The sequence below is a fragment of the Bos taurus genome, chromosome 11 (genome assembly GCF_002263795.3).
Source record: "Bos taurus isolate L1 Dominette 01449 registration number 42190680 breed Hereford chromosome 11, ARS-UCD2.0, whole genome shotgun sequence".
Lineage (NCBI taxonomy): Eukaryota > Metazoa > Chordata > Mammalia > Artiodactyla > Bovidae > Bos > Bos taurus.
The window spans coordinates 49,111,678-49,124,523 of NC_037338.1; the positions used below are offsets into that span (position 1 = coordinate 49,111,678).

General features: G+C 52.4%; 1 protein-coding gene across 2 annotated transcripts in view; it reads right to left on the reverse strand.

Annotated features, from left to right (window-relative positions):
* Positions 1-12,846, reverse strand: part of ATOH8 (atonal bHLH transcription factor 8) — a 43,416-nt gene that overhangs the window by 27,949 nt on the left and 2,621 nt on the right. For both annotated transcript variants that reach the window (XR_001501328.3, NM_001193104.3), the window contains exon 2: positions 1,123-1,314. Coding sequence is in view for 1 of the 2 variants with exons in the window: in NM_001193104.3 (NP_001180033.1) it covers positions 1,123-1,314 (192 nt within the window). In the remaining variant the exon portion in view is untranslated. The remainder of the gene's footprint in view (positions 1-1,122; positions 1,315-12,846) is intronic.

Genomic DNA, 12,846 nt, shown 5'->3' on the forward strand with positions numbered 1-12,846 from the left:
ATGCTGGAAGCCAAGCCACCTGGGAAGCAAAGCTGTGACCAACGCCTTTCCTCCTGCCCATATTTCTCCAAACACATTAGGCTTTGTACACACTGTTCCCTCTGTTTCCAATGCTGTTCCTGCTTCATCTGCTCAGTGACCTCCTGGTTGTCCTGCTGGTCCCAGCTCAAACACCACTTACACAAAGGTGATCTTTCTAACTCCTTTGGGCAGGAAAGGCACCCTGTCCCTCCTCTGCCTGCCTGGCCTTCCCATACCCCAGCAAAGGCCTCTGGGACCTCCTGTCTATATTCTCCTGCCCTTATCCAGATGCAAGAGGGTCTCTGAGCATCCTGTGAGCTGTAGAGGTGCTAGGACCACATGTTTATCATTTTTATACTCCTGCCCAGCAGGTTCAGCAAACGGCTGGGGCTCTATGAATCTCTTCAGAATGAATGAATGAATGAACATGATTTGCCTTAATGCATGGCCTCAGGTAACCCACAGGCCAAGTCATAGTCCCAAAACATACCAAAGGGCTCTCTTGGGCAGTTACCAGCCCATGAGATCTCCCCCTAATATGACGTTAATCAGGGGCTGAGTGGGGAACTCAGCACCAGAATGTGTAAGACCAGAAAGAGCTTCAGAGATAAGCTGTCCTCATTTAAGTGATGAGCAAACACAGGCCCAAGGGGACTGTCCCCGGTACCCAGGAGCCCTGTTACCAGTGTGCTGTGTGCTAAGTTTCTCAGTTGTGCCTGACTCTTTCCCACCCCATGGACTGTAGCCCACCAGCCTCTTCTGTTCTTGGGATTCTCCAGGCAGGAATACTGGAGTGGGTTGTCATGCCCTCCTCTAGGGATCTTCCCAACCCAGGGATCGAACCCATGTCTCTCACATCTCCTGCATTGGTAGGCGGGTTCTTTACCACCAGCACCACCTGGGAAGCCCCAGGAATAGAGTCACACACAATCCCAGGGGCCTGAGGAGCCCTGAAACTGAAGTGAATCCCAGCAAGCCTCCAAGAGGCTGGTCTCGCTGGTCCCTTTGGAAGCCTCTGGATGCGAGTAAGAGGCGCCCTGGATTCCGATCATTACCTCCCCATCCTCCCCAGAGGCTGCTGCCCGCATAGCTGGCGCGTACCTTGCGCTTCTTGGCGCGGCCCTCGGCCTGCAGGGTGCGGGTGCAACGCTGCACGCACTCGGAGAAGCTGAGGTTGCTGTGGTCGGCGCTGTAGTCGAGGTCGGCCAGCCGCGCCAGGGACAGGATGTAGTTGCAGGCGATCCTCAGGATGGCCAGCTTGGACAGCTTCTGCCCGTATGAGTAACACGGCACCTGGTGGGGGAGAAGGCGTCAGCAGGGGCTGCCCGGTCTCTGCTGAGAACCGGCCCAGGGGGCACCTTGGCCAGGAAGGTGTGGGGCCATTCATGCCGCTGCTGGGGAGGGAATGGTCGGGCAGCAGAGGTGGTTTGTCTGATCTCTCCACCTGGATTTTATTCCCTGTTCTAATCACCTGCTGTTTACACCCACACACAACCCCTGGGGGGCATCCATGTTCCCAGGCTGTACAGGAGGAAAGCCAGGCTTGGCTCTTGCCCGAATGTCAGTAATCATGGAGCACAGTGCGCTTCCCCCTGGGACAGAGCTCCATCCCCTGTGTTCCTGAGAAGGAATCTTGGACAGATGTTTTTTGCTCTGAGAGTCTGTTCTCTCATTCGTGACACCTGTCTTGCTGGACACTTGGGGTCTGACAACAGACAATAACTGGATTCTACCGTCAGAGGACTTACACTCAAGACTGAGGTTATGGACCTCGGGGGTGGTGCAGTGGCTAAGAATCCACCTGCCAAAGCAGGGAATGTGGGTTTCATCTTTGGTCAGGGAAGATCCCACATGCCATGGAGCAAATAAGCCCGTGTACCGCAACTACCGAGCCTCAGCTCTAGGGCCGGTGAGCCACAACCACTGAAGCCTGAATGCCGAGAGTCTGTGCTCTGCAACAAGAGAAGCCACCGCATTGAGAAGCCCATGCACTGCAACTAGAGAGTAGCCCCTGCTCGCTGCAACTAGAGAAAGCCAGCTCACAGCAACAAAGACCTAGACAGCCAAAAATTAACTAACTAATTAATTTTTTAAAAGAGTGATGCTTTAACATCAAAGCAGAGCTAAGCACCCAGACTCTCAGAACAGATCAGAGGAAAGTGACAATGCTCAGCTGGGAGGCCCACACATGATTGGATTATGCTTTTCTCTTTTTCTTTCTGACCTCAGGACCTGGGAAGCTGCTGGGCATACAACAGGTGCCTAATAAGTACAGCTCCAACCAGACTTGACATCCTTGACATTCATCACTGACTTGTTCAGTCACTCAGTTCAGTCGTGTCTGACTCTTTCGACCTCATGGACTGCAGCGTGCCAGGCTTCCCTGTCCTTCACTATCTCTGGGAGTTTGCTCGAACTCATGTCCTTTGAGTTGGTGATGCCACCCAACCATCTCATCCTCTGTCTCCCCCTTCTCCTCCTGCCCTCAATGTTTCCCAGCATGAAGGTCTTTTCCAGTGAGTCAGCTCTTCACATCAGGTGGTGAGTGGACAGTCACAAATGGCACAGCGATTTGTATCAGGTAAAGAGATGGAGTCTCTAACATCATCCACCCTTGTCTCCACTGCTTGAGCAAAAAGCTACATGGACTGCAGCACAGATCTGTGTCCAAACATGGAGCATGCATGCTACATTGTTTCAGTCATGTCAAACTCTTTTCCACCGCATGTACTGTAGCCCACCAGGCTCCTCCATCCATACGATTCTCCAGGCAAGAATACTGGAGTGGGTTGCCATGCCCTCCTCCAGGGGATCTTCCCAACCCAGGGATCGAAACTGAGTCTCTTTCATCTCCTGCATTGGCAGGCAGGTTCTTTACCACTAGTGGCATGTGGGAAGCCCCCGTAAAGTGGGGACATCACTGCAAAGTCCACCTGTCAGTTAGACACGGGCTAACCGATAGAGCTGCTCTGATGCGTTGTTCACCTAAATGGCTAATTGTGCATACCCAGCAACCAAGGCTGGGCGTCCTCCTCCCTATGGCTCTCCAGGAGCTATATGCAACATCCATCCCCAACACGATACCTGGTACTGACTAACCCTTATCGCACAGTGAGTGGGGCCCCCATGGCAGGATCACTCAACACACACGAGGCACTGTTCTGGACCAGTGGTTCTCGATAATATCATCCCTCAGCAGCAGTTGGCAATGTCTGCAGATGTTTTTTAGTTTTATTTATCTATTTTTGGCTGTGCTGGGTCTTCATTGCTGCCTGGGCTTTTTCTCTAGATGCAGTGAGCAAGGGCTACTCTAGTTGCTGTGCACGGGCTTCTCATTGCAGTGGCTTCTCTTGCAGAGGAGCATGGGCTCTAGGGCACACGGGGTTCATTAGTTGCAGCATGTGGGCTCAGTAATTACAGCTCCCGGGCTCTAGAGCACAGGCTCCGTAGTTGTGGCACTCGGGCTTAGTGGCTCCAATGGCATGTGGAATCATCTTGGACCAGGGATCAAACCTGTGTATGCTGCATCAGCAGGTGGATTCTTTACTACTGAGCCACCAGGGAAGCCCTGCAGACACTCTTGATCATCACTAGTGGGTAGAGACCAGGCATGCTGCTGAATGTCCTACAGTGCTCAGAATCCTACAATGCGGCCACAACAAAGAATGACCTGGCCCCAATGTCGACAGTGCTGTGATCAAGACAGCATAAACAACAGAGCTGCTTCAGGGACTTCCCTGGTGATCCAGTGGTTAAGAATTCACCTTGTGATGCGGGGGACATGGGTTCGATCCCTGGTTGGGGAATGAAGATCCCTCTTGCCTTGGAGCGAGTGAGCCCTCATGCTGCAGCTAGAGAGTCCATGCACCACAACAAAAGATCCTGCAGGACGAAACTAAGACCCGACACAACCTAATTAATTAATTTTTTAAAAGACAGAGTTGCTTCAGGTGAGAACTTTAAATGCATCCACAAATGGAGCCCATGTTAAAGCTTACTGTGTCCAGGAGCTTTCCATGACCTGGCCCCCAGCCCTACACCAGAGGCTATGGGTGCCTGCCCTTGATGGTGCTCTAATCACCCCATCTGTTCTTAACGCCTAATGACTGTGACTCATTTAATGGTCAGTCTCCTTGTGAGCTGTTGGGGGAAAGTCTGTATGCAGAGCCTAACACAGATCCTGCCCATCACTGGCCTCCAAAGGATCTGTCGAATGAGGGAGTCAATGAACAAATGAATGCTCTCATCTGTTTTTTGTGAGGAGGGCAAATTTGTGGCTTAAGGGAATTTAGTTCCCCACCCAGAGATCAAACCCATGCTCTTGGCAGTACAAGCTCAGAGTCCTAACCACTGGACCACCAGGGAATTCTCCAAAACTGTTCTCTGAGGACGAAGATTTAGGTGTTTGGTGTGGAGTGAAGCTTGTACATCCTTTGGTCACCTGGGCTAACTCCTGGTCTAGCCACAAACCCCGGGCAAGAGACATGATCATTCTGGGCCTGGCCGCACAGGGTGGGAAGGACTAAAGGAGATGGCGCATGCGCTACACTGCCCGTCAGGGGCATTATGTCCATGGGTGTGGCACAGTGTCTCCTAAGAAGGGCTCCAGAGAGGATGAGAAGCAGGAGATCTGGAGCCAGGAAGTAGCATCTGCTCATCCCTTACCTGCACCCCCCCCACCCCCGCCCCGGGGTCCTGAGACCACAGCCCAGGGCCCAGACAAGGTTTGCAGTCACCTTTCAACATCCTCCAGCAACCAAGGACTCACCCCTCACCAGGCTAGGAAACCCAGGGAGGGGCAGGGAGGAAACAGAGGGACTGCCAACTCCCCCAACTCCCGTACATTGCCCCCCACCCCCAAGCTCTGACCACGCCACCAAATCCAAATCCATCTGAAAAAAAAGCCTGTAGAACAATGCACTTTGCCTGTTCTCAACCAGAGCCCAGAGAATCCTGCTTATCAGCCTGAACAAATAAACAAGGTCCGTGGAACAAAAAGTGTCCTGGGGGTCCTAGGACAGCGGCAGGGGTCTCAGGAGCAGCCCAGCGCCCCCCTCCTCTGCACCTGGGAAGGGAGGGCCTGTCTGCGGAGGCTCTGGACAGCAGGCACAGCTATGTGACACAAGGCCCTAGTGCGCTGTCACCCAGGGGCCACTCCAGGAGTTGCCTGGCGGGCTCCAGTCCATAGGGTTGCAAGGAGTTGGACATGACTGAAGCAACTTAGCATGTACGCACATCTGCCAGTCGGGAGCAGGGCTCTCAGAAGGGATCTGCTCCTGGGGATCTGGGGTCATTGTGGGACCACAGAGCAACAGATGAGGTCAAGGCCAACCTAGGAGCTCCTGTGCCAAGTTCTGAGCCAGTTTCGTCCCAGATTTGTCACTCTGCCCCACTGCTTCTCTCAAAGTCCAGGTCTAACAAGAAAACCATTTATTGAGCTCTGATTGTTTACCTGGCCCTGTGGTCACTATTCATAGGTAGTTTTAGCCCATTGAAACATTCCCCCAAATAAAGACCATTACCCCATCTGCACACAAGGAAACAGAGAGGAGACATATTGGGCCCCAGGTCACTCATCTAAGACCTGATTGCAGCTACAAGCTTGTGTGTCTATCACTCAAGGAAGGCACATGGCCACCAGGCTCTCTGAGCTCCTGCTGCCCGAGGTGGCCGTATATGGCACACCAAGAATCCCTTTTGGCAGCTCACTCTGACTCCTCCTGCTCTCCAGGGAGGGTGTTCCTCAGCTCACCTGGTTAATTCCAGGTCCTTCTCATACCCATGCCCCAGGATGCAGCAACCAGGCCACCGCAAAAACCCAGCTCAGAGCACCCTGGCCTAATGCAGACTGATTCTAGGAGGTCAAGGTAAGGCAGAAAGAGCTGATCTGAATCCCAAACAGTAGGATGTGACTTTGAACAGGTACCTTCACTACTCCGAGCCTCAGTTTTCTTATCTGGAAGGTGGGAATAACATCTGTGTACCCTCCATGGCTGTTGGAACCAGGTCACCCCCTGCTGTTTCTTGCAATCTACTAAGGCCAGGCAAAGGATGGCTGTTGTGAGAGGTATTTAATGCCCCGGGAGTTTAAGCACTTCCAGTATCTCTCAGCTGATGAAAGACGAGCTGGGTTTTGAACTCACACTTTAGCTGAGCTCTTTCCAATTAGCCAGAAGCAACTGCTTGGGGATGTGGATGTATCTGCATGTGTGCATGCTAAGTCGCTTTAGTCATGTGCGACTCTCTGTGACGCTATGGGCTGTAGCCTGCCAGGCTCCTCTGTCCATAGGATTCTCAAGGCAAGAATACTGCAGTGGGTTCCCACGCCCTTCTCCAGTGGATGTATCTTGTTGTTGTTCAGTCACTAAGTCATGTCTGACTCTTTGGAACCCCATGGATGGCAGCACGCCAGGCTTCCCTGTCCTTCACTATTTTCCAGTTTGCTCAAACTTATGTCCACTGTGTCAGTGATGTCATCCAACCATCTCATCCTCTTTCGCCCCCTTCTCCTCTTGCCTTCAATCTTTCCCAGCATCAAGGTCTATTCCAATGAGTCAGCTCTGCACCATTACGTGGCCAAAATATTGGAGCTTCAGCATCAGTCTTTCCAATGAATATTCGGGGTTGATTTCCTTTAGGATTGACTGGTTTGATCTTGCTGTCCAAGGGACTCTCAAAAGGCTTCTCCAGCACCACAGTTGGAAAGCATCAATTCTTTGGCGCTCAGCCTTCTTTATGGTCCAACTCTCACATCCATACATGACTACTGGAAAAACCACAGCTTTGACAAGATGGACCTTTGTTGGCAAAGTGGTGTCTGTGCTTTTTTAAAGTGGATGTATCTATATGGTGTGGAGGTGGGCAGCCCACCCTTCTGAGTAAGGGCTGGAGAGTTCTGGACTTCGTGGGACCCCGGCCTTAGTGAATACCTCTCTGAGCATCCACATAAGGCCCAGAGCCCAGCCACCACACCACCTGCAGGAAAGCCCACAGTGGTCATCCGTTCAGCTTGCTCAGAGGACAGAGGCCAAAGGAGGCAGCAGGGTCAGTTGGCTCCAACTCCTGAGGCAGCAAAACTTCCAAGAAAGTAAAAGTACCTGCCTGATGCTCAACGCACAAGAACTGTTAAGCTTCAGGACTTCCCTGGTGGTCCAGTGATTAAGAATCCACCCACCAACGCAGGGGACAAGGGTTCGATCCCTGGTCCGGGAAGATCCCACATGCCTCAGGGCAACTAAGCCCACGGGCCGCAATTATTGAGCCTGTGTTTTAGAGCCTGTGCTCCACAACAAGAGAAGCCACCGCAATGAGAAGCCAGAGCACCACAACTAGACAGTAGCCCCGACTCACCGCAACCAGAGAAAGTCCATGCACAGCAACGAAGACCCCGCACAGCGAAAAATGAAAAATAAAAAGATTGTTAAGCTTCAGAGCAGCACGTGTGGGGATTTTCTCAAGGTCCCATATGCCTCTAAGAGATTCCATCCTACTTACTTACCAGACCCTCTTCTGGCTCCAACAAGGGGGAGAAAGCAGGAAGGATCCTGGCCTGAGATGCTGAGGACCTAACTCTACTCCGGGCCATCCACATGACCTTAGGCAGGGCCACAAGCTTAGGGGACTCAGTTTCCTCACCAATAAATGGACGTGAGAACACCTGCTGCCTCAGAATGGAATCACCATGGACACATGTAGGGAGGGGCTGAGGCTGTAAGTGAGTGTTAGTCTCTTAATCATGCCCGACTCTTTGAGACCCCATGGACTGCAGCCCACCAGGCTCCTCTGACCATGGGATTTCCCAGGCAATCATACTGGAGTGGGCTGCCAGTTCCTTCGGAGGGGCAACAGAGAAGCACAGCCAGGAACCAACCAGCCAATGCAGGGGAGGCCTGGAAGCCCTCTTGCCTCTGTGCCAGCTCCTACCCACTCCTCAGACCCATCCTCAGATGCCCACCAGGGCTTCTAGATCCACAGAGCTCCAGCATCACTGTGTCCTCGACAGTCGAGCACCTGATTCATTTGAAATTATTCCCTGATCGTCTCACATCAGGGAGTGCTGACTTCCTGGGGTGAAGTCTCTCCATACAGAGTCATTCGAGGTCCTTGTCAAGTTCTGTCTAAACAAAATCCCAACCTGACTCCCAGCAATGAGGCTGAACCCTGAAAACCTGGGCTTAAGTCTTTATGAGCCCTGGCCCAGAGCCAGACGGGACAAAGCCTGGTCACTGGTTCCACGTCTGTAAGTGTCCTCACCTGTGAAGTGGGAAGGTGGGCTACATATGCGTGACCACAGGCCCAGGTAAGGCACTTCACCCCCTGCAAAGAAGTTCAAAAAGCAGCCGTGCTGGTGACTGGATGAGAGGGGCCGGAGAGAGGCTTCTGTCATTCCTGTCCCCTCTGGACCCAAGCAGGCCTGTCCCTCATTCCCTGAGGAGTGGGGCACAGGCTGCCACGGCCCCCTGGCATCCTATGGGGTCTGAGGTTGAGGAAGGTGCGGGCCTGGGGGCGCCATTCTCATGCCCCATTCTGGGCCACCCTGAGTTTACTTGTGGAGGATTCCCCGGGAGACCATGGCACCTTCCCTGGTGGCTCAGACAGTAAAGACTCTACCTGCAATGTAGGAGACCTGGGTTCGATCCCTGGGTCAGGAAGGTTCCCCTGGAAAGGGGAATGGCAGCCCACTCCAGGACTCTTGCCTGGAGAATCCCATGGACAGAGGAACCTGGCAGGTTACAGTCCATGGGGTCGAAGAGAGTCGGACACGACTGAGGGACTAACACTTTCACTTATGAAGATGTACTTCAGCAGGTCCTGCGGGCTCTGCCCTGCTGATCCAGGTGTCTGCCTAGCCAGACTGCCATTCCTCCAGCGCTGAGGGGCTTAACACTTCTCTGGGAGAGAGGAAATCTTGCAAGCACACCAGATGCCCTGTGGGCAAGCACAGCCTGTGAGCCAGAAGGTTCTGTCAGGGAAGGCCGTGGCCCATGGGCTCAGGCCCCTCCCTTCCCCCCACCCAGCAACACCAGGCTTTCCTTGAACCCCCTCCCACCTGGCCCGGAGCAGCCCCGCACATGGGCCGGCCCCAGCTGTACACACATGGCCTTCACATGAGGCGGCGGGGAAGGCCCCACGCAGCTGGGCTGGTGGCATGTGGTCTGACCATCTGCCCTGCATACCCACCGCCCACCCTCCTGCCAGGGGCCCTCTCTCTCCCCCACCTGCACTTCTATGGCCAGGCAGCCTCCTACCCCATTCCTTGCCTGGTTGAGAATATGGTGGGTTGGACAAAACAGGAGACTGTCGAGCTTCCCTGTGCTGGGGGTGGACAGCTCCTGGGTGATCACCAGGCTGTTAGGAATCTGAGCCTTGGAGCGACTCACTGACTGATTTGAATCCAGATTCTGCAATGAGAGTGGCACGTGCACCCTGGAGCCTAGTGAATGGCAAGTCAGGGAGATGAGCAGTGCAAAACCCATGAGGCCTGGTGCGGCAGCCAAAGGCTGGGAGACTGCCACCAATTTACAGAAGCTCTCTGAACCTCAGTCTCACCATCTGTTAAATGGGGGTGGAACAGGAGTGGGTTAGGACAACACCTATTTCATTAAATAAACTAATATACATAACACACTTAGCCCAGGACCCAGTACAAAGGATAGCAAGGAGATCAAACCAGTCAATCTTAAAGGAAATCAACCTTAAGTATTCATTGGAAAGACTGATGCTGAAGCTGAAGCTCTAATATTTTACTCCCAGAGATAGTAAAGGACAGGGAAGCCTGGCATGCTACAGTTCATGGGGTCACAAAGAGTCGGACATGACTGAGTGACTGAACCCAGTTGCTTTGACTGCTGCCACAGATTGATGGCAGTTTCTATGATTGTTAAGAAAAATGGTTATAGAGTTCGTATTTCTACATCTGTCACGGCCTTTGCCCAGCATTGAGGATATTGTGGATGTTCAAGAAAGGTTCATTCCTCCTACGCCCTCCCTTCCTTTCTTCACTCGATGTTTGCAAAGAAGCTGTGTATGAGGTAAGCTTTATCACCATTTTCCAGTTTCATTAACTGAGGCTCAGAGAGAAAATGACTTGTCCAAGGTCACACAAGAGGCATACAGCAGAGACGGGCCTCAAATGCTGGCCTCCAGGCTCCCTGCTCATATTCTTTTCACTGTACCAGGAAGTTGCCCGGGGAAACAGAACTCCAGACCAGAGTTACAGTCCCACCACAAACCTCAGCGCCGCAATGGCCAAGGTCTCATTTCAGGCAGAACCAGACTCTTACCTTTTGCGTCTTTTGCAGGAGCCCATTTCAGATAGTCAAGCCTGAGCCTAGATCCAAGGGCTTCCCTGGTAGCTCAGTTGGTAAAGAATCTGCCTGCACTGCAGGAGACCTGGGTTTGATCCCTGGGTTGGGAAGATTCCCTGGAGAAGGAAATGGCAAGCCACTCCAATATTCTTGCCTGGAGAATCCCATGGACAGAGGAGCCTGGAGGGGTACTGCCAATGGGGTCGCAACAGTCGGGCACGACTTAGTGACTAAACCACCACCATCAAGTCTAAATCCAGAGGCACAGCCTGTCTGGACAGGGGTACGCACATGGGGGGGTGTGTGTGTGTGTGTGTATACACATGCACACCTTCTACAGGAGGGAAACTGAGGTCCAGAGGAGGGAGTGCCTCCAGGACACAGGACTTTCTCCATCGGACAGGGGCTGTGGATGTGGTGAGTGTGGCCTGGGCCCTGGGCTCTGGGGACCAGAAGTGCCCTAGCAATTTCTTTTGCTCCCAGATAACAGACAGGTGCCCACCAGCAGCCTTTCTGGGGAAAGGACAAATGCTTTGGGCCAGGAGGGCAACAAACAGGAGCAGATGTTTCTGTCCAAGCACTTGGCGTGCGCTTAAGAGCACAGGTACTGATTGTGTGTATACACACAGCTGTGTGTACTTGTGTGTGTGCATGCACTCTCTCCCTGAATTTGTCCCTTTTATACAGAACTTTCCCGCAAGAAGGACAGAAGTGAAATGAAACCAGGATTAACAATCCTGTCTCAGAGAGTCAGGCTTGTGTCTGCCCACCTTCCAAATATAAATGACACTGTAAGTCCGGGTGGGGGGCCCATGACACGGATACAGCTAACACTGTGAGAAGCATTTGGCCAGGCGGGCATTCTAGAAACTTCTATCATCTTTCTTAACCCACTAGGTGATTTGGGAAGAGTACCCTTCCTTCTTTCTCTGGGCCCCAGTTTTACATTCCATTAAGTCGCTTACTCCTTGGAAGGAAAGTTATGTCCAACCTAGATAACATATTCAAAAGCAGAGACATTACTTTCCCAACAAAGGTCTGTCTAGTCAAGGCTATGGTTTTTCCTGTGGTCATGTATGGATGTGAGAGTTGGACTGTGAAGAAGGCTGAGCGCCGAAGAACTGATGCTTTTGAACTGTGGTGTTGGAGAAGACTCTTGAGAGTCCCTTGGACTGCAAGGAGATCCAACCAGTCCATTCTGAAGGAGATCAGCCCTGGGATTTCTTTGGAAGGAATGATGCTAAAGCTGAAACTCCAGTACTTTGGCCACCTTATGCAAAGAGTTGACTCACTGGAAAAGACTCTGATGCTGGGAGGGACTGGGGGCAGGAGGAGAAGGGGACGACAGAGGATGAGATGGCTGGATGGCATCACTGACTCGATGGACGTGAGTCTGAGTGAACTCTGGGAGTTGGTGATGGACAGGGAGGCCTGGCGTGCTGGGATTCATGGGGTCGCAAAGAGTCAGACACGGCTGAGCGACTGAACTGAACTGAACTGAAGTGGAAAGCTAATTCAACTGACAGGGATGTTAAGATCAGGTAGGATGGAATTTATTACTAAAAGAAGTTAAAGCCACTGGACAAATAAGATGCAGTTAAGCACACAGAGACTATGAATATTTTCTCAGCATCGAAAGAGGCAGCTGGAGGAGTAAAAAGAACCTGGAACTGGCAGTCAGAGGACCTGGGTGCCAGCCCTGGCCTGCTGCTCACCAGCTGTGATGCTCTGGGCATGTGACCTCCCCAATCTGAGGGGGTTTTCCTAGCTTCCAGGTGAGCAGGTGGACAGGCATCTCTTTGTCATCTCAGCCTTCCATCCTGAGGGGCAGGTAGCAGGCTGCTACCTGAAAGTGAGACTGAATTCTCCACTTGGCCCACTGCCCAGGGTCCCAACTGTCTGTGACTGCTATCTGACCCGTCCACGCCACTCCACTTCACTGACCAATCAGCTCACCCATTCCCAAGTGAGACACTTTGGCTCAAAAGTCATAGAGCCTCTTTTCCCCAGGAGTTCAATTTCTCTCCCAGGGATGAACACAGGCACTGCCCGACCCACTCATGGGAGGAGGCAGAGAGACTGTGATAAAAAAATATCATATTTTCTGAAATCCTTTGTTACTGGCTAAAGCCTAGAGAGGGTGAATAACTTTCCTGAAGTCACACAGGAAGTCAGCTGCAGAGCAGGCAGAAATCCTGACCATTCAAAACAGTCACATCCACCCATCCCCTCAACCTTCCCCATGCCCTGTGTGGAGTGGAGGCAGATGGCACTTACCACACACTTCTTAGATCTCTCTTTGCTCTATGAAAATGAACAGCCTAGAACTCCTGAGCAGTCTCAATCTTGTCTAAGTGGAATTGTAAAACTGCCACTCCCCACTACAGGGAATTCTTGGACAACTATTCCTCCCCATCCTCCCAAGAAGACAGTGTCTGGTGAGGACAGCTGCCACCTGCCCTAAACTAAGAAGCCCCTAACCCATTCCAGAACTAGTTTCTGAAGATCCCCTATCAAC